This window comes from Doryrhamphus excisus, linkage group LG6, assembly GCF_037039965.1.
Source record: "Doryrhamphus excisus strain RoL-2023G ecotype Guam linkage group LG6, RoL_Dexc_Guam_v1.1, whole genome shotgun sequence".
Taxonomy (NCBI): Eukaryota; Metazoa; Chordata; class Actinopteri; order Syngnathiformes; family Syngnathidae; genus Doryrhamphus; species Doryrhamphus excisus.
The window spans coordinates 20,821,172-20,847,521 of record NC_136362.1 but is presented as its reverse complement, the minus strand read 5'-3'; the positions used below and the strand labels follow the sequence as shown (position 1 = coordinate 20,847,521).

The following is a 26,350-nucleotide window of genomic DNA, read 5'->3' as shown; positions in this document are numbered from 1 at the left end:
AGAAAACTAAACTTAATTTTGGAAAACTTTCTTGTTCGAATGAGAAAATAGCTTTACCATGGCAGTTCAACACTTGCGTATCATGGGAATTTAAAGAAATTTAACTTAAAATGTAATATTTTTCTTGTTCTAATGTGATAATTTTCTCATATAAACGAGTTAACTTTCTTGTTATCATTAGATAAAATTCTTTATTTATTTATTATCTCATTTTCTTCTTGTAGCGTGATAACGAGATAGTTTTCTCATTCTAACGTGATGATTTTCTTATAAAAAAAATATGTGAGAAAATTATCACAATGCTTCTATTAGATAGTTCATGTTGAGAACAAGAGTCCACACAGTAAAAAAAATTCTTGTTCTAACATGATAATTTTCTCATACGTATACGACATATATTTCTTGTTATAACATAATAAGATTCAGATTTTTATTAGATAGTTATCTCGCTATAACATGATACATATCTCCTTTAGAAAATCATCACTTTAAAATGAGAATACTATCTCGCTTGAACGTGATATTACAAGTTAGAACGGGAAAACGTATTCATTAGAACGAGAAACACGTACAAAATATATATATTACCATGGCAATATCTACGCTACTGTAGAAACGTCAAGTTTGATAAAACTGGATAGGCACGGCATGCAGGAAGTGCGTAAAATAATGCATGACTAAACCCAAGCCCAGTTCATGCTTCTGTGTTTTAACACTCGGATAGTGGTGGGTCAGGAAGTACGAAAACAAAGGCAGGAAGCACTTTACTTACTAGACTTATTCTTTCTAGTCACCCAACAATAACACCTTTCTATAAAGGTTTGATAGGAAATATATATATATATATATATAGACCCATATTTTCCTCATACCATTCTCCGAACAGCTAATGGTATTTGTCAGCAGAAGAGATCGAGCCTCCAGTGTGCGTTTGGATCATATCACTACTGTCATGCAAATAAGCTTATCTTTGTCACGCACGTTGCCATTTACGCAGGTGTGTCACGCATTAGCTCAACTCCATCCTACTCGTGTGTTCTGGCTTGTGAGCACTTGGAAATAATTTGCATGTACTCTATCTCCATGGAGGCTGTGATAAATAAAGGCATTTGGTTTAGCATATTCAGGTATAGCAAGCACCTGGCTGGTGTGTGTGTGTGTGTGTGTGTGTGTGAAAATGTATTATTGTGAATGTGCATGTGCATGTGAAAAGATGATTTCCGGGATTTGACCTTGTTTGCATGTGTGGGTGGAGAGTGTTTTGTTTGGGATCATTTGGGGATGAACGCTATGGAAGAAGCCTCTGTTGGAGGTCAATTGTCCCAAGTCGCTGAAGCTCAAATTAGTTCATTTGCCACACTAATGAGGGGGTGGCCTTTTTTTTTTTTTTTTTTTACAATCCAAACCCTCTGTGGCTGCCAGATACACAACAGAGAGCTCTTTACTTGCACAGTTTTAGTGCATAAGGGAGCACATCTTTGCTTTGTGTTATAGGAGACATAGCAAATGAGTGTCATATATAACAATATTATTTTTATTTTGAATTGATATTTAGGGTTTTAGGGTTAGGGTTGGCCACCAGTCCAGGGTGTACCCGAAGACAGCTGGGATAGGCTCCAGCACTCCCGCGACCCTCGTGAGGATAAGCGGTAGAAAATGACTGACACCTCCATGTAGGTATAATGCATATCAAGTATATATACATATAGTTCAGTATTTAGGGATGTCCAATGGTTATCATTACTGATGAATATCAACCTGATATCAGCTTAAAAGTGTAATATTGGTTCATATGTGTATCAGATTTCTTCCTGACTATTAAAATCTGTATTTGCTTACTTTGGCTGAATTATTAGAGAATTATTAGAGAATTGAACTATACCGTACAGTAAAAAAAAAAAAACAATAGACAGACAATATATAAGAGAATAGAAGCCTAAACATTTCATGTTATGTAAGCTAGTGCCTCCTAGCGCTTCTCCTTCACATCAAGAGGAGTCAGTTGAGGTGGCTCGGGCATCTAGTCCGGATGCCTCCCTGGTGAGGTGTTCCAGGCATGCCCAGCTGGGAAAAGGCCCCAGGGCAGACCTAGGAGGGACGCTGGAGGGATTATGTCTCACAGCTGGCCTGGGAACGCCTTGGTGTCCTTGCGGTGGAGCTGGAGGAGGTGGCCGGGGACCGGGAAGTCTGGACGACCCGGACCCGGATAAGCGGAGGAAAATGGATGGATGGATGGATAAGCTAGTGCCAATCATGACATGACGTTTCCTGTACATCAGTGGTAAAATGTATCATTTTTATATATAATTCAGAGGAAATACTGTTTCACTTGAAGCTGATGTGACCTCCAATCCATTACTTGGTTGATTTGTTTTGCTTTAAACCATCCTAATATGGTAATGGTAATGGTAATGGTAATGGTAATGGTAATGGTAATGGTAATGGTAATGGTAATGGTAATGGTAATGGTTTTATTTCATTTGAACGTGCATCAGATTACAATTGAGTGCATCCCATAATCAGTTCACTGTTCCACATGGCCTTTGGTACTTTTACAATCAGTAACTGTTACATTTGTTCACTTCCTGCTTTCCATATTACAGTTTTTTTTTTTTATAATGTACCTCATACTGTAGTAAATTGAAAATAAACTGAAATAAACTGAAAACTGAAAAAAACACCCACCCACACATATGGCACAGACAGTCAGTTCAGTATTTCTTACTAAACAGATTTTATTCATCATTACAATTATAAACTCCCTACAAACATCTGTCAGGGTCACGTTGCATAGGGCTTCAAGGGGGGGGGGGTCTACAAAAAGTGTCAAAAAGCAGCAGTGACATCTTCCTACAGGCACTATTCAACATATTCAGCTGGTGCACTCATTAAGGACTGAAGGCAAAGAGAATTAGATTACAGGATCACCTAATATCTAACCAGATCCAGTATGACAAATGCTCTTTTTTTTAAAGGGGACCTATTTTGTGGACTCCTACAAAGCAAGGGCACATGATAACCCGCACAGAAATCTTTCTAGATCTTCCAGATTGTGCACCTCTTCCTGCAAATGTCAACATTGTAAGAACATTTATAGGTCAGAAAGGTGGAAAAAGCATAACAGGTCCCCTTTAATGCAGTGCAGTATTTAGCTATGAATACTAGAAACAGATCTCAGTATAGTATGATGCAGTGCAGTTCAAATATTATTTTACATATTGTTGTATTTTCATCACAGTTGAACTCCACCGTGAGCATTATAGGCTTCTTAAAGGGACGAGCAAATGGAAGATACAAAAGCAACTTTTTAGAAAACTCCATCAACGCTACATGCTTTGGTCAATTCCAATTTTACCTGAGGATCACCTGAACAATTCACACAGAAATCTACAGTAATATTTCAAAAGATAAAATCACACATTTTGGTTGAGCTGCACAGAGAAAAAGATGTTCCAAAATGATCTACATTGATGTATTCCTGCTAACTGATATGATACACTTAGCTTCCGTCTTCACGTCACACCAGGGCGTAGTCAAACTGGCCCTTGTCCAGACCCTCCTTGTGGTCAGTCCACGACGACGCCGGCATGCTGCTGTAAGGGTCTAACAGGATCCGCACGCAGCGAACCAGCAGGAAGAGTAACAGGAGTACCAGGAGGCCCACAAAGCACAGAGCCGTGGCCTGGTCAGGGTGTCCCGCCGTGGGCTGCAGCAACGTCGGGGCCCTGGCGAAGCTTGGTGGAGCCGGGGAGGAGAGGTCATAATCCACAACCCAGTAGTTTGTGTTGCTCATATTGCCGCTTTTATTCAGTCAACTTGTTTTATTCACTGCACAGTGTCATGGCGCTGCACGCTGATCCTGGGGAATATGAAGATGACATTGTGATAGGAAATTGTTCCACCGGGAATAACACAAAGCAATTAGGAACACAAACTAATGAGCTGATCAGCAGGCTGGGGAATACACAGTACGTTGAAGCTTCTGTACAATTATATTTTATAGTTCATATTTACATTTGTTATGTCAAATGTTTATGTGGCACTTTGGGGAATAATTCCACATTTAAAGTACTTGAATTGTCAGTGCAGTTTTGGGGCGGGGTCTTTCTTTCTGTACTGCTTATTCTGTCACAGGTGAGCTTTGTGCTGGCCTGCTCACCAGTCAGTCACAGGACACATTGACTTTCCAAGACATAGTTTATATTTAATACAGAGCAGTAACTTCATTGTCACATTTCTTTAATGTCTAACTTCCTGTTCCGTGGCTCTCTCTCCTCACCAGATGGTGCTATTTTTCTTAATACATATTTTATATAGAACACAACTCCGTGTTGGTGCCCCACACCAGATGGCGCCATTGATCTTTTCTAATACTATTTTTTTTTTTATTCTAAAGTTTGCATCAGGGGTCTCAAACTCAATTTACCTGGGGGCCACCGGAGCTATGTTCTGGGTGAAGCCGGGCCGCATCAGGTTTTCAAAAAAAAAAAACAAAACGCATTTATTAAAAACTGGAAAAAAAATCAATCTTCAATGCTTTTGCTTCTGCTATCCCCTACAAAATATCTGATAAAATATTCCACTGTTCTCAAATATCTTAATTTTTATTTTTCTATACACAAAATAAGACAAAAATTGATAAATAAACAAATTAAGAATAAAGACAATAAATCAATCAATCAGTAATAAATAAGTAAAATAATAATAAAACAGCAAATAAGAAAAACATAAGAAACCACATACAGTTGGTAGAGAAATTATTTTTTTCAGATTCAAATGTACAGTATTAACAGTTATTTAACCTTTAACATGAACATTAATGAAACTTAATAATTTTAGCCAATTAGCAAGTTAGCATCGTACTCAGTTCCATCTGGGAGCAGCGTGGTAACTTTAACAACATGTTTGATGAGATGCTTTATCTTGACGTGTATTTTCCCTTTTATTCCAAATCATTTCCTGCATTTATTTGTACCCAGCGTCATAAGCCTTTAGCTTCATTGCTAATCCAAAGCAAAACAGGGCGGGGTAACAGGGTAGGGTAACAGTATGGGCGGGGCAGAATCATGTTAATTGTGTCCGGTGTGCACACAGCTTTAAGCTGTCATTTCAACATTAAACTTTGGTATCAAGGTGGGGGCCTCAAACTAGCGTCTTGCGGGCTGCATTTGGCCCGCGGGCCGCAAGTTTGAGACCCCTGGTTTGCATGTTTGGGGCTGCACAGCGATTGAGTGGTTAGCGCGCTGACCTCACAGCTAGGAGACCAGGGTTCAATTCCACCCTCGGCCATCTCTGTGTGGAGTTTGCATGTTCTCCCCGTGCATGCGTGGGTTTTCTCCGGGTACTCCGGTTTCCTCCCACATTCCAAAAACATGCTAGGTTAATTGGCCACTCCAAATTGTCCATAGGTATGAATGTGAGTGTGAATGGTTGTTTGTCTATACGTGCCCTGTGATTGGCTGGCCACCAGTCCAGGGTGTACCCCGCCTCTTGCCCAAAGACAGCTGGGATAGGCTCCAGCACCCCCGCGACCCTCGTGAGGAAAAGCGGTAGAAAATGAATGAATAAATGAGTTTGCATGTTCGTCCCACTTCTATCAGATCATCAAACTCATTTAGCTGTTATTTGATGACAACACAACTGAACACAAAATGATTATCTAGGGAGAAACCTAAACCTACAAAGCCATGTGTGAAAAATGGATTGTCCCCTAAAGCATATAACTTCTTAGGCCACCCTAGGACACCTGCAATCAAGCGTTTGGGATAACTTGGAATGAGATACATACATACATACGTACGTACGTACGTACGTACGTACATACATACATACATACGTACATACATACATACATACATACATACATACATACATACATACATACATACATACATACATACATACATACATACATACATACAAACACTAACACATACACACATACACACATACATACATAACATACATACATACACACAATAACACCTACAAACATACATACATACATAACATACATACATGCTACATACAATGTATGTATGTATGCATGTATGTATGTGTTATTGTATGTATGTTATGTACATGTTATGTACGTACATACATACATTGTATGATCAGTTACAATGTATGTATGCATGTATGTGTTATTGTATGTATGTATGTATGTACGTATGTATGTACATGTGTATGTATGTGTTATTGTATGTATGTACATATGTATGTACGTATGTGTTATTGTATGTATGTATGTATGTATGTACGTACGTATGTATGTGTTATAGTATGTATGTACGTATGTATGTATGTGTTATAGTATGTATGTACGTATGTATGTATGTGTTATTGTATGTATGTTATGTACATGTTATGTACGTACATACATACATTGTATGATCAGTTACAATGTATGTATGCATGTATGTGTTATTGTACGTATGTATGTACGTATGTATGTACATGTGTATGTATCTACGTATGTATGTACATATGTATGTATGTGTTATTGTATGTATGTACATATGTATGTATGTGTTATTGTATGTATGTATGTATGTATGTATGTATGTATGTATGTATGTATGTATGTGTTATTGTATGTATGTACGTATGTATGTATGTGTTATAGTATGTATGTACGTATGTATGTATGTGTTATAGTATGTATGTATGTATGTATGTATGTATGTATGTATGTATGTGTTATTGTATGTATGTACGTATGTATGTATGTGTTATAGTATGTATGTACGTATGTATGTATGTGTTATAGTATGTATGTATGTATGTATGTATGTATGTATGTATGTATGTGTTATTATATGCATGCATGTATGTCATGTGTTGCGTCATGCCACAGCATCTCAATAGGATCCAGGTCAGGACCTTGACTAGGCCACTCCAAAGTCTTCATTTGGTTTTTCTTCAGCCATTCAGAGGTGGACTTGCTGGTGTGTTTTGGATCATTGTCCTGCTGCAGAACCCAAGTTGGCTTCAGTTAAACGTCATGAACAAAACATTCTCCAGATATTCTCCTTCAGGATTTCTTGGTAGACTGCAGAAGTCATGGTTCCATTTATGGAGGTCTTTCAGGTCCTGAAGCAGCATAACAGCCCCAGACATCATACTACCACTATCCTATTTTACTGTTGCTATGATGTTTTTTTTTTAAATGTGGTGTTACTTTCATGCCCGCTGTAATGGGACAGACACCTTCTAAAAAGTATTTTCTTAAGATGCTAGTGTCTTTCTAATGGTGGAGTCATGAACACTGACCTTAATTGAGGCAAGCGAGGCCTGCAATTCTTTGGATGTTGTTGTGGGGTCTTTTGTGACCTCTTGGAAGAATCATTGCTGTGCTTTTAGGGTCATTTTGGTTGGCACCACTTGTGGTTAATGGCTCTCACTGTGGTTTGCTGGAGACCCAAAGCTTTAGAAATGGCTTTATAAGCTTTTCTCGATTGATAGATGCCAATCTCAGTTATATTTTAACAGGGGGGGGTGACTTATTCACACAGGGCTATGTAGGTTTGGACTCATTTAAATTTGTTTGATGATATGAAACATTTAAGTGTGAGTAGGATGTTGGTAATATGATAGGAGCACGCCAATGTTTTTGAGGAACTACTGCAAAAACACTAGGGAAATATCAACATATGCAACAGAAGCTCCTACTGCAAAAACGCTAGATAGTCAAAGATCATCTAATTGTCAAGACAGGACCAAATGGTGAAGATGATGATATTCACGTATTTGGCCAGCAACAACCCTGGCCTAGTGGGTCTGACCGGGCCATACCATGTTTTTAATTGGCCTTTAGGGAAGTTATTATGCATCCCTATGAACTCTGCCTAGCAACATGTGTCCAAGTAATTTCGTTTCAGTTGTGAAGTCTCATGCTGAACGACTCACCGACCATTTGATGAGAAATTTAAAGCAGCCCACCATGCTGTTGTTTGTCTTCATTCAAACTATGACAGGACTCGTCCCTAAATAAGACAAGGCATGCAGTTTGTCCCTGTCATGAACCGGAGCGCGGCAAAGCAGAAGATAAATAAATCACACAGTGATGACGGAGGAGAAAAAAATGTGCAGGGAGCCTCAGAGAGTCGCAGCGCAGAAACACTCTCCTCCATAACCTCTTTAATGGGCCGTGGAGCACGGAGACGTTTCCTGGGTTGCAGGGAGCACTTCCCAGTCAGCATATTCTATTCCAGGATGCTTTGTCTCCCAACCTAACTACCTCTCCTCACACAGACGCATTGATAGCTCTCCAAATGATAGGAGTTAAAGGGTCCGGTGAAGCTTTAACAGGTGACATGAAGACTGCCTGCATCAGGATTAATTATCAAATGGAGCGCAGTCAGATCAGGTACACAGCATGTAGCTTAATGAACACCACAGACTGGTTAGTCAATACACGGCCATGAAGGGAGCGCAAAGTTTACACAGCAAGCACAAGTCAGCAGGGACGGCCCACTTACAACAAAGCTAATGCTAATGAAAATCAATAAACAAATCAATTCTCAGCAACAGCTGTGTCCTACTCAACCAGATAGATCGATAGACGTGACAAGATGTCTCATTGGCACTAGGCACAAATAAATGAGTTAATCACACAATATCTGAAAATCACGCAGCTCTGTGCGCGCTACAAAATAACACTTCTGTGTGTTTACACACTTTGAGGCAGGGGTCTCAAACTCAATTTACCTGGGGGTCACTGGAGCTAGGGTCTGGGTGAGACTGGGTTGTGTCAGGTTTTCCCAAAAAAACCAAAAAAAACGCATTTATTAAAAACAGAAAAATTAATAAACTTGGCTTTGGTTCCAATTTTCTACAAGAAAAGCTCTGATAAAACATTCCACTGTTCTCAAATATCTTAATTTTTATTTTTCTACACAAAATAAGATGAAAAATAAATAAACAAATCAAGAAAAGAAAATAATCAATCAGTAATAAATAAATAAATATAATAATAATAATAATAATAAAACAGCAAATAATAAAAACTTAAGAAACCACATATAGTTGGTGGGTAGACAAATAATTTTTTTCAGATTAAAATGAACAAAGCATTATTAGAGCCCTGTAGACATGACAAAACACGACTATAGTCACATTTATACTCTTTTTATTTACAACATATCAAGGCGGGGGCCTCAAACTAGTGTCCTGTGGGCCACATTTGGCCCGCGGGCCGCGTGTTTGAGACCCCTGCTTTAAGGGGACTGAAGCACTTTTTAAAAATTAGATTTTTTTTGTAGTTTTAATAAAACGTGAGATCAACCAAACCATTTTCGGCTCCAAAAAACACAGACGCACATTTGCACTCTACACAATCCCTATTTAAAATTATATTAATTAGTTTAGAATAAGGCGGCACGGCAGTCGAGTGGTTAGCGCGCAGACCTCACAGCTAGGAGATGAGGGTTCAATTCCACCCTCGGCCATCTCTGTGTGGAGTTTGCATGTTCTCCCCGTGCATGCGTGGGTTTTCTCCGGGTACTCCGGTTTCCTCCCACATTCCAAAAACATGCTAGGTTAATTGGCCACAGGTATGAATGTGAGTGTGAATGGTTGTTTGTCTATATGTGCCCTGTGATTGGCTGGCCACCAGTCCAGGGTGTACCCTGCCTCTCGCCCGAAGACAGCTGGGATAGGCCCCAGCACCCCCCCGCAACCCTCGTGAGGAAAAAGCGGTAGAAAATGAATGAATAATAAAACATGATATCAACCAAACCATTTTCGGCTCCAAAAAACACAGACGCACATTTGCACTCTACACAATCCCTATTTGAAATTATATTAATTAGTTTACAATAAATCTACAAATCAAAACCAATGTGTCAGTGAATCAAATGTGAGAAATGGTCGCTATTTATTAAGTTTGGTCATCTATACTATTCAATATTTGTATATTTTGCATATGAAAACAATGAAAATGAATAATTTTGAGTGCAACTGCAAGGCTTTGTGTGTGCAATACTATGTGTATATTTTGGATACCTTGTATATATCTTGTTAAATTGTCTTTTTTACTCTACTTTTATATACTTTTTTTTAACTTGACCACTGCACTGAAAGGAGAAGCTCTCCAATCTCGTTGTACATCTTGTATAATGACAATAAAGGCCATTCCATTATCGTTAGTATCAACGTTTGTTCTCGTTACACTGGGTTTTTGCTCTATTATTTTATTTTAATTCTACACAGACAATGAAAAATGAGTTGCGAGTCGCCTGGACTATAGGGTTCAGACTTAGTCCTCACACACCAGGAATCTGCAATACTCTGTAATACTGCCTCTGGTTTAAGTCTATTATTTGAAGTGGTAAACTTGTGAGCTGGTTGTTAAGCTGCCAAAGTGACCAAATATTAGCAAAAGATATGAAACGTGAACACACAACACATTTAACTACTACTGGTAGCTAAATGTGTGTGTTGCGTTGACTTTGAAATAACTCTAGCCACTGAAAAGTTCACTCTTTTTCCTCCTATAACATGTTTCTTGCCATTGCTCTTCAGTTTAAAACATTCCTGGCAATCATATTCATTTTCTGAAAGCATATCTTTCCTGCGACAACAGATCAGAGAAATGATTTTTGAAATGATTACATAAAATGACCATCTGTGCTATAAAGTGCAGTATTATGAAGTAGGAATACTTACTCACACGTAAGGACATCTGATGGACGGTGAAGATGTTCAGCACCACGGTCAGCTCTTAGCTGGCTCACAAGAGGCGATTTGAGCCTGTGTAGGGGGGCTTTATAAAGTCTCCTCACTTTGAGGGATCCGCCCCATCTCAGCCTCCTCCTCCACGGGACTTTTCTCCTTTGGATGCCACATATATTCTTTTCTCCAGAAAGAGGAAAACGCCGAGAGCAGGGTGAAGCTTTTGCATTATGTAAGAGGACTGTGCATGGGGCATGGGGTCCGCATTCATCACCAGTGTCTTTATCCGTGCTCATCATGATGTCATAATGAAAAAGCAATGAAAGCAGAAGGTGGTGCACATGTCCTTACCATTACCAGGTGGGGGAGGGCAACACTGGTTGACCTTATGTACTCTGGTAAGCCAGTAAGAGACTTAAACACTGGAAAATGAACACAAGTCAGCCACAACATTAGGTACAGTAAATCCCATCAAATACAAGAGCTGAATCAACATTAGGTGAACATTAGGTATATTTGTTTATTTTTATGTTCTATGGCTATATAATAAACATGGAACTGCCCAAGAAACAGACTCCCGTCTTTCATGGGGAAAAAATGTTTCTTTGTACCTTTTTCTGTTTTTTAGTAATCAGCAGTAAAACATAGGTAAGTTTCAGGAAAATATCAGTTCCTAACTGAAAACGAGAGGAAAAACTGATTTTTGTGAAAAGATACATTTCAAGAATAACTTAAATGTCTAAACATGACAGAGGCAGTGAAGTACAGATTCACATGCCTAGACACACGACTATTTGAATCAGGTGATAAGCATATGGATGACTTGTTTTGGAAACAAGAAGCCGCTAGCCTCGAGCAGATGACCCTCGTAAGTCAGTGTGACTTCGTTGTTCCTCGTTTATAGCGGTTAGTTGGTAATGGTTTTATTTCATTTGAACATGCATCAGATTACAATTGAGTGCATCCCATAATCAGTTCCCAGTTCCACATGTCCAAAAGGAGTAGGAAGAAGCAAAGCTTATTAAATCCTACCCCTCCATCTGGTACTTTTACAATCAGTAACTGTTACATTTGTTCACTTCCTGCTTTCCATAATACAGTTTAAGGTTTTTTTTTTGTTTTTTTTTTTATTTTACAATTTTTTTGTCCTGTACGGAAGTAGGAGGTGATATGATCATCCAATGCCATAATGGGTACCATAGTAAGTGTCAATATAGTGATATATATAGCACATCATGACTGGTTCAAGACTCTTCATCCTTGTATTTAGCAAACATCAACTGCTTGTATTGTTTCTTGAATTGGCTCATCGTTGTGCATTGTTTGATTTCCTTACTCAATCCATTCCATAGTTTGATTCCACATACTGAAATGCTATGGCTAGCATAACGTAGTCCTAGCATAGAAGTATTTCAAATGTACTTCTTCCCTGAGATCATATTTCTCCTCTCTTGTAGAGAAGTATTGGATGACATTTTTAGCTAATTGCTTATTTTTAGCCTTATGCATTATTTTAGCTGTTTGAAGATGAACTATATCAGCAAGTTGAAGTATTTGTCATTTTAGAAATAAGGAGTTAGTATGTTCTCTATCGGTGGCATTATGAATTATCCTTACTGACCTTTTTTGCAGTACATTTAGCGAGTGAAGATTGCTTTTATAGTTATTAGCCCATATTTCCACACAATAAGTAAGATATGGTAGAACCAGAGAGCAATAAAGAGTGTGGAGTGATTTCTGATTGAGAACAAATTTTGCTTTGTTCAATATTGAAATATTTCTTGTCACCTTATGTTAATTCTTAGTTTTGATTTGATTCCAGACTCGACTGCAATAAATTAAATTTCCACAATATAGGATTTAATGTTAATTTAATATTTTTGTGGTTAGAGCATATAAAACCTGTTAAGTCTTTGTAAATACATTTTTTTACAATATTAGGGTCCTGTAGACTTGAAATAACAACCATAGAGTCACCTTTAGACTCTTATTCTTTGTTTACAACACAAGTCGGAAAATCACTTTTTCCACACAAGGCCATGTAGGTTTGGATATTTGGTGTACTTCTATAATAAAAAGATTCATTTAAAAATGTTGCATTTGTGCTTAGTTGTGTTGTCATTGACTAATATTTAATTTGATGAGCTGAACCATTTAAGTGTGACAAACATGCAAAAAAAAATGAAATCAGGAAGGGGGAAAACACTTTTTCATACCACGGTACCACTGCAAAAGACAACCACAACAGTAAACATGTTATTAAATTACTACTTACTATCAATAAAAACTAAGTATTACCATTGTAAAGGCAGCAATTTTAAGCATATATAAGCAAACTTAAGTATGTCTGGCTTCAGCTAAGCATTTTCAAGAATAAAAATTAATAAAATAATTACTACAGTAAAATGCAAATATAAGGCATTCAGAAGATGCATTTAAATAAAAGTTAAGTAGTATTCTACACTGGTCACTAGGTGTCAGTAATGTTACACTGAACAGCCACCGCAGGCTGTATGTACTTAGTGATAGTGTGGCTCTCCCAATGCTATCATGTGAGTCTGCATAAGGGGTGGGAAAGCTACCGCCTGGGGGCCACATTCGCCCCACCAAAAGTATTTAAGATAAACTTTCAACAAACAAGCTGGCAACATGACCTGCACATGGGGGTGTTTTTCCATATTTACATTTTCTATGCCCAGACTACAAATATATTAGATTTATAAATAAGGATTGATACTTGATAGAGGAATGCCTATTGTACATTAAATGGTGTCGAGGAAACTTGGGTCGCACTAAGAGCTGCGACATATTTTCTTTAGGTTGCATAATATGATTCGGTCACAGCTTGAGCCCAGTTGCATAGGCACATACATGACATAATCTGGATGTGGAACAAAACACGTGGAGCGGCCGCCATGTGGCTCAAGCTAAGCTGCAGGTACTCACTGTGAGACCTAATTAATTGGTACAATTAAAACTGTACAAACACAGGGACGGGTTGCATGGAGCTCGAACAACAACAACAACAAATGCCACACCTGTGCTCTCCCTCAAGGTTTAATTAATATTCATCTAATTGTAACAGGGTCCTGAAGGGCTTTGTAATCAAATCACAGTGAGCAGCTCTCCAGTAGGACGCCCGCTGGGTTCATAACTGAACCACTCCAGCATGTGTGCTTATGAAATCCAAATTCATTTCATGCTATTTGTTCACATCATGCTAAAAAGTCAAGCTAGGTCATAACTTTGAGACACACCTTGCTTTTTTTCTTCAACATTTCTTTAATATTGTTATACAGTAGCAGTCTGAGTGCAAACTGTATTAGCTCACGTCGCCGCTTGATTCCGCTCAGATTCTTTCAGGCAAACCATCAAATCAAAAATGATCATCAGGAGCCAGCTTCAGGATATTCCAACATCTGCTTACATAATAATGTGACGTTTCCACCAGATCTATAGTAGCATGGAGTACAGGATGTGGTTTTATATACAAAGGATAACATGCCACAAAGAACATGCATTGCCTCCAGCTTTTTCCATTGTGTTGGAGCGTCCAACCTCATTCAAATCATTCATTCATTCATTCATTCACAATACAAAGTACTTATTGCTCAGGGCTGCGGGACACTCACAATGCAAGGTACTTTCGGTGCTCTTACAGTTCACACTCCAACATACAGCTAAGATGCTAGAAAAGGGCCATTGTTCATGCAGCGACTTTGCAATAGAGGTTAGTCATTCTGAGGATCTCCATTGCCATCCATCACAACAGACAGCTACGGGATGAGCTTCCCCATATATTGGCCCTGTGTGTGTGAATCTACTGGCATGTGTTATTTAAAGGCTGATCTATTATCCCAATACTCCCAAATCCATAGGTTTAGCAAGACGAGTCAATGGCTAGATCCATACACATCCATCAAAGTGTGTCAGCTTTGAAATGAGGAAAAACAAAAAGGACACATGTGGCCTGTTCATTATCTCCAGTGGGCGCCAAAAGAAATAATGCAGCTGGAAAGACATCTTTTTGGCCCATTTTGATTATTAAACACTGACTATATGCTTCATCTGTATGCATGCCATCAAAACACTGTACACAATGGGAGAATGACATACAAGATGAATGTTTTAAATGCTTCCATGGAGAGGAAAGGCTGTTAGATCACGTGTACACCCTCCTGTTTGGCCATGTCTTCCTCCTTTGAATGTCAGCGGGTTTGCAAATAAATCCAACAAGGGTGATGGATCGATTCTTGTTAGGCAACAACGCATTACTTGTGCATGTCTAGTTGGAGACTGTTGCTGGTCAATCCAAAAAAAACAGCAAAAATGGCATCTCGGTGTGTTGTTGATATGAGTACAAACTATGGCGATACATGCGTTTCATTGTACAGTGGCATGTCAAGTAAACAAAGAGAAAAATCAAGGCAGACCATTAAGAGTTTATGCTGCAGAAGCACATGAATTTAGGATAAGTGTCTTCTTAAAAAAAACAGTAAACGTGATAGCATGTTCCGTTTGGATTGAAATGCAAGAACAAAGGACTAGACGTATTAAAAAGGGAATGGCAAGTTAATATAAAATATGATCATCATCTCAAGAAGACAGGAAATGCAACGTGATCCTCAGTGAAGCTGCCTTCATGACACAAAGGTACGTCAATGTGCTCCCATATATTAACAATATGCACTCACGCTGTTGTGTATAGTACAAAAAAAAATATCTACATGTTATTTGACTAAACTTATGATCCACTGTGAATGCATTTATGTATTTCAACATGTAATAATGTACACTACCCTCGTTTTTTGGCCTATTTTGTAAAAATCTTGCACATAAATTAGTTTGACAGTACCTATAGAGACATCCCTTCTGTTACACAATTCACAAGCCTTATTAGATGGAGCGTTAACAGACATGGTTATGCCTGGAACTCTTAAGTTTCCAGAGCGTAGCACCCTATAGTGTGAAGTTCACACTAATGTAGGTTCCATCATTGTTTTCAATGAAATGTTCCTGGAAACCAACAGCTCATTGTATATTTTTATGAACCTACACATCAAGTCTTTGAGTGGTGACGGCAAAAGAAGGAAGTGGGCATAAATACGCAAAATTTTGTGTATATATTATATGTGTGAGAGTGTTTCACCCTCATCCTTGCTCCTTCTGCGCTTATCTCCAATTTGTGTGTCTCTTTTCACCATCTCCCTCTCTTCTTCTCTTTGTTTCCCGTTTAGAGAACCTGCTCAGTGCTGGAGGCAGAGATGTCCAGGAGTCTCCACGCTGCATTGGGGTTCAGCTCCTCCTGGTCACGACACAGCGCCCAAACATACATCATCCTCAGCACTTTCTCCTGTTAAGAGGGAGAAGAGCACAACTTCAGAGATAGTATGATTTTCAATAACATCACACAACAGCATGTCTGCATAAATATGGTAATGATGATTTAAGGTCACTATAGGAACCTGGTTCAAGTTCTCTGTAAGCACGTCTTTCTCCTTCTTCCTGAGCTCAGCTAATGGAAGGACACCACTTGTTTTCTTAGAAAATGTTATTGTATTTTGAAACACTTGCCGCATGTCATGCACCATCACGACTATTTCAGCAAGCGGCATACTTTCGTACTGCTATCCACTATCCAAGTGTCAAAGTACTCCTGACATTGAGCATGTCACGTATAGTCTGTCCAGCCTTATGTCCTTCAATCGTCCGATAATTGATCGTCTGCTGATTTTTCCATACATTTTGGAGCAAAATCAAGCCTTCTGTGTGTTAGCAACTTTACATTGATAAACAATAGCGACAGCAGGAAGTACGTTGTCAACGCAATTGACAGTGTTAAGACTTATTGTCTCAGATGTCATATTATGCCTACTATAATGGGTAATAAAAGTGTAAAGGTGTTATTTCATGTCTACAGTGATAAATAAATAAATAAATAAATAAATATATATATATATATTTAGAAGGTCATAAACAGTTTATCTAGGCTTCAACTATAAAAATATTCCACTTATAAATACTGAATCTTACTTCCTACAGGGAAATTCACTTCTCACTGTTGGGTTTGGAACCAATTAACCACAATAAACAAGAGAGACTGTAATATCTCTGATTGGAATCCACAATTTTAAATGGACTGACCGGATCTCCTTCCACTATGTCCCCTTTGGGGCTACGAATCACCATGACGACTTGGGCCTGGAAGGTGATGATCAGCACTGGGCCTTGGTCCATCATCTTCCCCATGGCCAACTAGAACCAAGAGCAAGGCAAGGAAAAAGCACATTCAAAAAAATCTGTGTTTGTATGAGTGAATGCTAGTGTTTGGATATGAACACTTACATCAATGTTATCAATGTCAAGGACTTTGGACTGGAATAGCAACCCCAAACCTTTCGCCTGCTGGATGGGATGGGCAAGTTGACTGTATGTCTGGGGACGGACACAACAGAAACCAACATAGTCATTAGACAAAGTCAATGGTCGGAGAATCAATCAAATGTTGCTTGTGTATGACTTACCGCTTCATAGCACCAGTCCTTTAATACATTTAACTCTCCACGAATCATTGCCTGCAGAATGAACAACACTGTGTTGATAATCATTGATTAAAGGACTTTTCTAAACAAGCTTAGGCACTGTAGACCAACATGAGGTCATTACTGCATGAAGCTACGCTAACTAGAGAGACTACTAACAGCCCTTAAATTACCATTAATTACATTTATCGTCCATCTTATCATGAGTAACTTATAGTTAGTGCAACAGTTTATGGTATAAATGAGTGCAGTATTTCACCTCCAATATGTTTGGGATGATGTCTTTCTCACACTGTTTGAGAAAAGAGTCTTTGTCAAATTTGGGGTCTGCTTTAAGGATCTCAGTCAGCACCTCTGACATCTCCGTCTTGGAGAAAAGGCCACCTATTAAAAACATTTGGTTAAAACACAAGAGCTGTATAAAAAAAAAAGTCAAATCAAGCCGGTGTACCTAAAGTTGTGACCGGTGAGTATCGTATCTAGGTGTGTATGTCTACATAGACTTTGATTTGTTGATTAAACTAAATCAATACATTTAAAACAAAATGAAAAATAGGCCAACAATTAATTACCAAGGAGATCGGTGACTCGGTCTGTCACAGCTCTGGATGCTCTGATGAGGGCATTGTCACTCTCGTCGTATTTCATCTTCATCTCAAAGAACCCTGCAGGAGACAGAAAGAAGACTGAGAACTTGACTGAGGACACAATGTGATGATTACAGGTCACACTTGGAGCTGTGAGGACACATCGACCGGAATCACAGTTTGGACGTGAAGACAGAATGTACTGTAACTCTATTGTGAAATCAACTTAGGTCTGCTGCCACCTGCTGTCTTGAAAAGAAAATGACATACACATGCGCAAGTAGGGGGATGCACATATAGAACTACTGCAATTGACACATCTCAGGAAGTACTTACTGTTAAAAACCATGTTATTGTCTTTGAAGTCCTTCCATTGCTGGTACCACTTTGAGTCCTTGTGCAGAACAACATCCATTGCTTCCCTGCATCACAGCACAACATCACAGGGGCTGTTAGGCATGACACAGGAATAACTATACAGTCGTCCCTCGCAGTATTGAGGTTGTATTGTTGCTCTGACTGTACGGCTTTTGTTCAGAAATTAATTACAAAATGATTGCAGTTTCGTAGTTAATTACTAGTTAAAACACATTGAAATATAGGTGATATGCATTTCCTTTTATTTGATATGTATATGATCGGGTCACTAGGTAGTAGTAATGACACAAAACATTAAGACGCAATAGAGTGAAAAAAAGACCTTGTCTCATTCTGTGTGGAAGTGGTACGTTTTTGGCCTCTTACTTACTTACTTACTTACTAGTTACTAAGTTTACAGTAAACAAACTAGAGGCTAACTCGTTAGCTCAGTAGCATGCTGTGTTTAAAGTGGCAGCCATCGCTTGTGTCCCTGCAGCGTTCCCATAGCCTGCACAATGTAGTACAAACAAAGAATAATATGAGTGTAAAGGTGATGATAGGGGTGTTACTTCATGTCAATGCGGAGCTAATGATGTTAAAACCTGTATTTAGAGCAGGGGTCTCAAACATGCGGCCCGCGGGCCAAATGTGGCCCAAAGGACACTCGTTTGAGGCCCCCGCCTTGATATGAAAGTTTAATGTTAGTGCGGCCCGCGCAAGTTTGATATGGATGCTGTATGGTATCATGTACCCAGAAAAAATTATTACGTTTGATTAATGTTCATGTTAAAGGTTAAATAACTGTTAATAGTTATCCTTCCTATCCGTGTGGAAGTGGTAAGTTTTTGGCTATTTAAGTTTAAAGGAAATAATTTGAAGGCTACCGTTTAGGTCGCTAGCTCTCTAGTTTGCAAGTTAGCATGTGTCTCAAGACCCTGCAGTTGCGCAATATGTTGTAAATAAAAAGAGTATAAATGTGACTATAGTCGTGTTTTGTCATGTCTAAAGGGCTCTAATAATGCTTTGTTCATTTTAATCTGAAAAAATAACTATAACAACCAACTATATGTGGTTTCTCAAGTTTTTATTATTTGCCGTTTTATTGTTGTTATTATATGTATTTATTTATTACTGATTGATTTGTTTATCTTTCAACTTATTTTGTGTAGAAAAATAAAAAGAAAGATATTTGAGAACAGTGGAATGTTTTATCAGAGCTTTTCTTGTAGAAAATCAAAGCCAAAGCAAAGTTTATTCATTTTTCTGTTTTTAATAAATGCGTTTTTTTTGGGGGGAAAACCTGATGCGGCCCAGTCTCACCCAGACCCTTGCTCCAGTGGCCCCCAAGTAAATTGAGTTTGAGACCCCTGATTTAGAGAGTCAAACACTCTTCAAACACAATTCTGCTTGTTAATATTGAATCCTATTTCGCAGAAATTTGCTTATTGCAGTTGGGTCTGCAAACAATTAAGAGCGATAAACAAGGGACGACTGTACTACAATCCCTGATTAAAAACAGAGTGCTCGTTTTGTTTTCACAGCTGCAGCAACTTACTCATTGGCCTGAAACACTCGAGTGTCAGCAGCACCTGCTTTCGATGAAAAATCACTCCTCTTCCTCAGCTGAGGAGGAGCTCTGTAAGGCCCGGCATCCCCCACATCAATCTCCTTCTTCATGTTTTCAACACCCTGCATGGATGACACACAGATTTTAACACTTAAACTTGCAAAAGCATCTCTCATAAGTCTTCAAAAGTAAATGCAATTTGAGTGCTAGACACTGGCCAGTAAATTGTTAATGTCCTGTTTACAGAACAAAAAGAATAAATCATGACCCAGTTTCTCACTCCATGTCACAGCCAGCTGGCCACTAACAATAACCTGACAAGATGAATGGAAAAAGCAGCAGAACAAAGAATGGTTAGTTTTCTCCTCTCACCTGTGAGATGGCCTTAAAGGCATTGGTCTTCCCCAGTCTTTCTCCTCCCTTGGAGACCGTCTCAGCAGAGTGCATAGCAGTGCGGGCTGCCTCCTCCACACCTTCCTTTATCTTCTTCCCAAAGTCTGTACGACTCACCTTTTTAATACCCTGTGTTCAAAAGGCAGGCGACACACAATACAGGCAAAGATATGACAAAAACTCTTCATTCAACTTAACATCATTGCTATACACAAAAAGGTGCAAGTGAATGTCAATGCATGTGAATTTACGCCACTTCATTCAGTATATTTGCAGAGTCACTACAATATGTTCAAAAAACAATGTTTATATATTCATATTAGCTTGCTGACATCACCCTAAGCCAGGGGTGGGCAAATATTTTGACTTGTGGGCCGCATTGAGTTAACAAATTGTCCCCTGGGGCCAGAACATACGTATATTTAACACACACTGACACTATTTTATGCTTATAATTTTCCTTGAATTATAATTTTATCTGTAAAAGTGTTATACTGTCAGCTGAATGTTCTCATGTCCCTTTTTTCAGGAGCACTTTAAACATCAGACCACATCAAACTATGTAATTTAATTTTACAGTTTTGTTTGTTTTGTTTTTTTTAAATAAATAAGACATCCGACTCACAAGTCATGTTGCCAGTTTGTATGTTAAAAGTTGCAATATTTAGAAAGCAACTGGCGGGCCAGATTCAAACGCTTAGTGGGCCGCATGTGGCCCCCGGGCCGTAGTTTGCCCACCCCTGCCCTAAGCATTGGACAACAAAAACAAATGTAGCCATTGTTTGCACATTTACAGTGAAGAAAATAAGTATTTGAACACCCTGCTATTTTGCTATTTCTCCCACTTAGAAATCATGGAGGGGTCTGAAATTTTCATCGTAGGTGCATGTCCACTGTGAGAGAGATAAACTAAAAAGAAAAATCCAGAAATCACAATGCATGATTTTTTAACAATTTATTTGTGTGATACAGCTGCTAATAAGTATTTGAACACCTGAGAAAATGAATGTTAATATTTGGTACAGTAGCCTTTGTTTGCTATTACAGAGGTCAAACGTTTCCTGTAGTTTTTCACCAGGTTTGCACACACTGCAGGAGGGATCTTGGCCCACTCCTCCACACAGATCTTCTCTAGATCAGTCAGGTTTCTGGGCTGTCGCTGAGAAACACGGAGTTTGAGCTCCCTCCAAAGATTTTCGATTGGGTTCAGGTCTGGAGACTGGCTGGGCCATGCTAGAACCTTGATATGCTTCTTACGGAGCCACTCCTTGGTTTTCCTGGCTGTGTGCTTCGGGTCGTTGTCGTGTTGGAAGACCCAGCCACGACCCATCTTCAATGCTCTGACAGAGGGAAGGAGGTTGTTCCCCAAAATCTCACAATACACGGCCCCAGTCATCCTCTCTTTAATGCAGTGCACTCGTCCTGTCCCATGTGCAGAAAAACACCCCCAAAGCATGATGCTACCACCCCCATGCTTCACAGTAGGGATGGTGTTCTTCGGATTGTACTCTTCATTCTTCTTCCTCCAAACACGCTTATTGGAATTATGACCAAAAAGTTCTATTTTGGTCTCATCTGACCATAAAACTTTCTCCCATGACTCCTCTGTATCATCCAAATGGTCATATGCAAACTTAAGACGGGCCTTGACATGTGCTGGTTTAAGCAGGGGAACCTTTCGTGCCATGCATGATTTCACATCATGACGTCTTAGTGTATTACCTACAGTAACCTTGGAAACGGTGGTCCCAGCTCTTTTCAGGTCATTGACCAAGTCCTGTCGTGTAGTTCTGGGCTGATTCCTCACCTTTCTTAGAATCATTGAGACCCCACGAGGTGATATCTTGCATGGGGCTCCACTCCGATTGAGATTGACCGTCATGTTTAGCTTCTTCCATTTTCTAATGATAGCTCCAACAGTGGACCTTTTTTCACCAAGCTGCTTGGTAATTGCTCCGTAGCCCTTTCCAGCCTTGTGGAGGTGTACAATTTTGTCTCTGGTGTCTTTGGACAGCTCTTTGGTCTTCGCCATGTTACAAGTTAAAGTCTTACTGATTGTATGGGGTGGACAGGTGTCTTTATGCAGCTAACGACCTCAAACAGGTGCATCTGATTCAGGATGATACATGGAGTGCAGGTGGACTTCTAATGGGCAGACTAACAGGTCTTTCAGGGTCAGAATTCTAGATGATACACAGGTGTTCAAATACTTATTTGCGGCTGTATCACACAAATAAATTGTTAAAAAATCATGCATTGTGATTTCTGGATTTTTCTTTTTAGTTTATCTCTCTCACAGTGGACATGCACCTACGATGAAAATTTCAGACCCCTCCATGATTTCTAAGTCGGAGAAATAGCAAAATAGCAGGGTGTTCAAATACTTATTTTCTTCACTGTACTTGTGAGACACTGCCAGAGGCATTGTTGACATTTTTCTCCATTTTGATTCTTTTGTTTTCATTTGATATTGTATGCTGTTAACAGACATGCAGTCCAACTTTGTTGCATGTCTTGACTACAATGACAAGAAATATATATATGACAATATATTATAAATAAATTACAATATATTTCAATCTACTACCTTAATTTCAACCAAGTTACACACTCTTTTGCACTGTGTATGCTATCAGCCCTGCCTCCACCCATCGAGACAAGGAGGCTGTCAAAAAAGACAAAAAAGGCTCACTCCGTTCATGCAGTTGTTCCATGGAACAAATGTGCTGAAACCAATGTAGGGAGACCAGGAAAACAAACATAGCAATGTATTGAGGTCGGCAAAATTATGATGTTTATTTCTGAATGAGAAATGTCACATTTTAATTTCTCAATATCTCGTGACACACCTACAAATGGCCCACTGGGGGTTAAATTTTATGTCAACAAAATCGGTTAGCAATGTATGTCAACATTGGCTTAAGCAAGCCATTGTTCATCCATTTTCCTCCACTTATCCGGGTCTGGGTTGCGGGTCTCAGTACGGAAGCCCAGACTTCCCGGTCCCCGGCCACCTCCTCCAGCTCCACCGGGAGGACACCAAGGCGTTCCCAGGCCAGCTGTGAGACATAATCCCTCCAGCGTGTCTTAGGTCTTTCCCGGCTGGGCATGCCCGGAACACCTCACCAGGGAGGCATCCGGACTAGATGCCCGAGCCACCTCAACTGACTCCTCTCGATGTGAAAGAGAAGCGGCTCTACTCTGAGCCCCTCCCAGATGGCTGAGCTCCTCACCCTATCTCTTAGGGGGACCACCACCCCGGTCTGCCAATCCAAAAGGTACTGTTCCAGACTTCCACGCAATGTTGAAGAGACATGCCAGCCAAGACAGTCCCTCAACATCCAGATCCTTGAGGAATTCTGGGCGGAACTCGTCCACCCCCGGAGCTTTGCCAATGAGGAGTGTTTTAACCACCCCAGATACCTCAGCCACGGTGATGGCACTGTCCACGTATGTGTCCTCAGACTCTGTATGTCAGTGGGATTGAGAAGGAACTCAAAGTATTTCCACCGTCCCACTACATCCCCAGTCGAGGTCAGCAGGCCCCCTGTCCCCACTGTAAACAGTGTGGACCGGGCACTGCTTCCCTTTTCTGAGGCGCCGGATGGTTTGCCAGAACCTCTTCAAGGCCGACCAAAAGTCGTGCTCAATGGCCTCACCGAATTCCTCCCACACCCGAGTTTTTGCCTCGACAACCGCCAAAGCCGCGTGCCGTTTGGCCTGACGGTACCTGTCAGCTGCTTCCGGAGTCCCACAAGCCATCTATGCTCAATAGGGCTCCTTCTTCAGCTTGACAGCGGCCCTGACCTCTGGAGTCCACCATCGGGTTTGGGGCCTGCCGCCACGACTAGTACTGACGGCCTTGTGGCCGCAGGTCTGGTCAGCTGCCTCAGCAATGGAGGCCCATTCTGACTCAATATCCCGGTCCTCCCCCGGGATGCAGGTTAAGCTCTGTCGGAGGTGAGAGGTGAAGACTCGACGAACGGGAGACTCTGCCAGACGTTCCCAGCACACCCTCACTACTCGTTTGGGTCTTCCAGGTCTGTCCAGCATCCTCCCCCGCCATAATCCAACTCATCACCAGGTGGTGATCAGCTGACAGCTCAGCCCCTCTCTTCACCCGTGTGTCCAGAACATGCGGACGCAGGTCTGATGATACGACTACCATCATAGACCTGCGGCCTAGGGTGTCCTGGTGCCAAGTGCACTCATGGACATCCCAATGTTCAAACATGGTGTTAGTTATGGCCAAACTGTGGTTCGCACAGAAGTCCAGTAACATCACACCGCACGGGTTCAGATCAGGGAGGCCGTTCCTCCCAATCACACCCCTCCAGGTCACACTGTCATTGCCCACATGGGCGTTGAAGGTTGTGGCTTAAGCAAGCACTTTTAAGTAATAAGAACATGGTCGACTGGGACTTGTTTGACTTAAGACTGGGAGTTGACATAAACAGGGACGACAAACAGTTTCTACTGTATTTTGATGTAGTTGTATTATTTACCTCCTTCACTGATTCCAACGAGGAGTCCAGCGTCTTTTTAAATACTTCAGAGGTCCTCATCGTCTCGGATTCTATAGATTTCTATAAAAAAAAAAACAGAAACTATACTGTGATCTCAATTCATACCGAATATACACAACCAAGACATTATTAGGTTATTATTAAGTGTGGAGATGTCTTACATATTTCCGGCGTGCCTGCTGGAGTGCATTTGACTCCTCCAGCCTCTTGGCCTCTTCTCTAAACTTCTTGATGTTCTCCTTCATCTCCCGATTCTCACTGAGCTCCTGACGAAGGTTGTCCACAAACTCTCCCAGGAAACCTTTATTGCCAGAGGCATATCGCACCTGATGGAAAAAATTAAACAAGGTTAAAACTGACACATATCACTTCACCACACAAAGAAATGCTCAAAACATTATAGATGGCTTACCTGCAGTGCTGCTGCTGCACTCCTTTGTAACCTTTCAGCATCTCCTCTAAAATAGGAGAACACCATTGACCGGGAGCAGGGGGCCCTAAAATGTTTACCAACCAGCTGCAACGAAGAGAACATCCTCAACTCTCAGTTCTAAATACCTCAACACTGATCAAGATGTAGAACATACACTGTGTTAACTAGCATAAAAGCTGACATATCGTCTCTAGGGAGTCAAACTGCTCCAAATATGGCTGCCCTCAGAGGGCCACTTGTATAATACAGTATATGAATATAACCTCATATATTGTTACTAATATATTGATGGTTAATTTGCTTTGAAATGAGAAGTGAAGTGACAATGTCAAGGTGACAAGCAGACATTCAAGTACTTATTTTTATAACTACAACGGATTGGGATCTTAGATTGTTGCACAATCAGATAATATTTAAGACAACTTTCTGTCAAAATGAAAGAAAAAATACATTTAGAAGAAAAAAGGTTACAAATAGACAGGTTTTGAGTTTGACACATGTCCTCTGGGTAGTGCCTCAGACCACCTGAATGTGCAATATTTACTCAATGACATTACCAACATTATTCTGTTCACATTCTTATTCGTTATACATGTACACATATGTACACATAAGAGGTAAGTCACGTTAGGTATGAAATGGTAGACGATTTAAACTAAAACAAACCCTATGGCTAGTAATGATCTTCCTAATGTGACGCAACAAGGCCCATTCATTCACGCATTCTCTTGCCACATTTAATGACAAACACGCGGTTCTCCACCAACTAACTACACAGAGAACGACAAACTCAAACCTGTATATGCTTATTGTGTAATATTATTAATTCGCTTGTTTTAAGCGGCTGGAGTGAAGGACATGTGAGATGAGCCTACCTGGTAACATCGACACAAGGAGGCTGCCATCTTGATTTTGAAGTCGGAACTGCACGTGCAACCTTGCAACAGCAGCTGACCTTACAGCCAATAGTAAGAGAGATCGCATGTTGCGGGGCGGAACTAAGATGTCACGTGGCTTTTAAAGGGAAATTCCGCCCAAAAAGTTAAAACAAAAAAGCGTCAAATCAACAACTGAGCATTTAATTAAATAAGTGATACTTGAGGATACAGTGCAATAAGCGACAGACATGGCACAGAACAATAAGGGTTAACATACATGCTTATTTATGAAAATGACCAAAAAGAAACTGAAGAACACAATTATACAAAAACACATCACTACAATAAATCCACACATGCATGTTCTACAAACCAAATCAACATTGCCCT

The 26,350-nt window shown here is 40.0% G+C and overlaps 2 protein-coding genes across 3 annotated transcripts; both read right to left on the bottom strand.

The window, feature by feature from the left end:
- Positions 1-2,701: 2,701 nt before the first annotated feature.
- Positions 2,702-11,160, bottom strand: ctxn1 (cortexin 1). 2 transcript variants are annotated; one of them, XM_058068569.2, is made up of 2 exons: positions 10,673-11,160; positions 2,702-3,859 (listed from the first exon to the last, which is right to left on the bottom strand). In XM_058068569.2, the coding sequence occupies exon 2, from the start codon at positions 3,791-3,793 to the stop codon at positions 3,518-3,520; it is 276 nt and encodes a 91-aa protein (XP_057924552.1). In that variant the 5' UTR covers positions 3,794-3,859; positions 10,673-11,160; the 3' UTR covers positions 2,702-3,517. The 2 variants fall into 2 exon arrangements, with proteins under 2 accessions (XP_057924552.1, XP_057924551.1); XM_058068568.2 differs by having other exon boundaries at positions 10,669-11,158.
- A 1,874-nt stretch (positions 11,161-13,034) lies between these two features.
- Positions 13,035-26,105, bottom strand: LOC131126245 (mitochondrial import inner membrane translocase subunit TIM44-like). Its single transcript, XM_058068567.2, has 13 exons — positions 25,958-26,105; positions 25,062-25,166; positions 24,811-24,975; positions 24,629-24,709; positions 20,103-20,252; positions 19,719-19,852; positions 18,140-18,225; positions 17,789-17,881; positions 17,476-17,600; positions 17,199-17,249; positions 17,020-17,109; positions 16,819-16,929; positions 13,035-16,027 (listed from the first exon to the last, which is right to left on the bottom strand). Exons 1-13 carry the CDS (start codon positions 25,985-25,987, stop codon positions 15,908-15,910), a joined length of 1,341 nt encoding a protein of 446 aa, XP_057924550.2. The 5' UTR covers positions 25,988-26,105; the 3' UTR covers positions 13,035-15,907.
- Between the last annotated feature and the right edge of the window lie 245 nt (positions 26,106-26,350).

Coding starts and splice junctions, on each gene's coding strand:
- ctxn1 (XM_058068569.2), bottom strand. CDS start 3,793: ATGAGCAACACAAACTACTGGGTTGTGGATTATGACCTCTCCTCCCCG.
- LOC131126245 (XM_058068567.2), bottom strand. CDS start 25,987: ATGGCAGCCTCCTTGTGTCGATGTTACCAG. Junction 19,853..20,102: donor CCTTTAAGGCCATCTCACAG/GTGAGAGGAGAA, acceptor TCATCCATGCAG/GGTGTTGAAAACATGAAGAA. Junction 16,028..16,818: donor ACATAGTGGAAGGAGATCCG/GTCAGTCCATTT, acceptor CCCTCTTAACAG/GAGAAAGTGCTGAGGATGAT.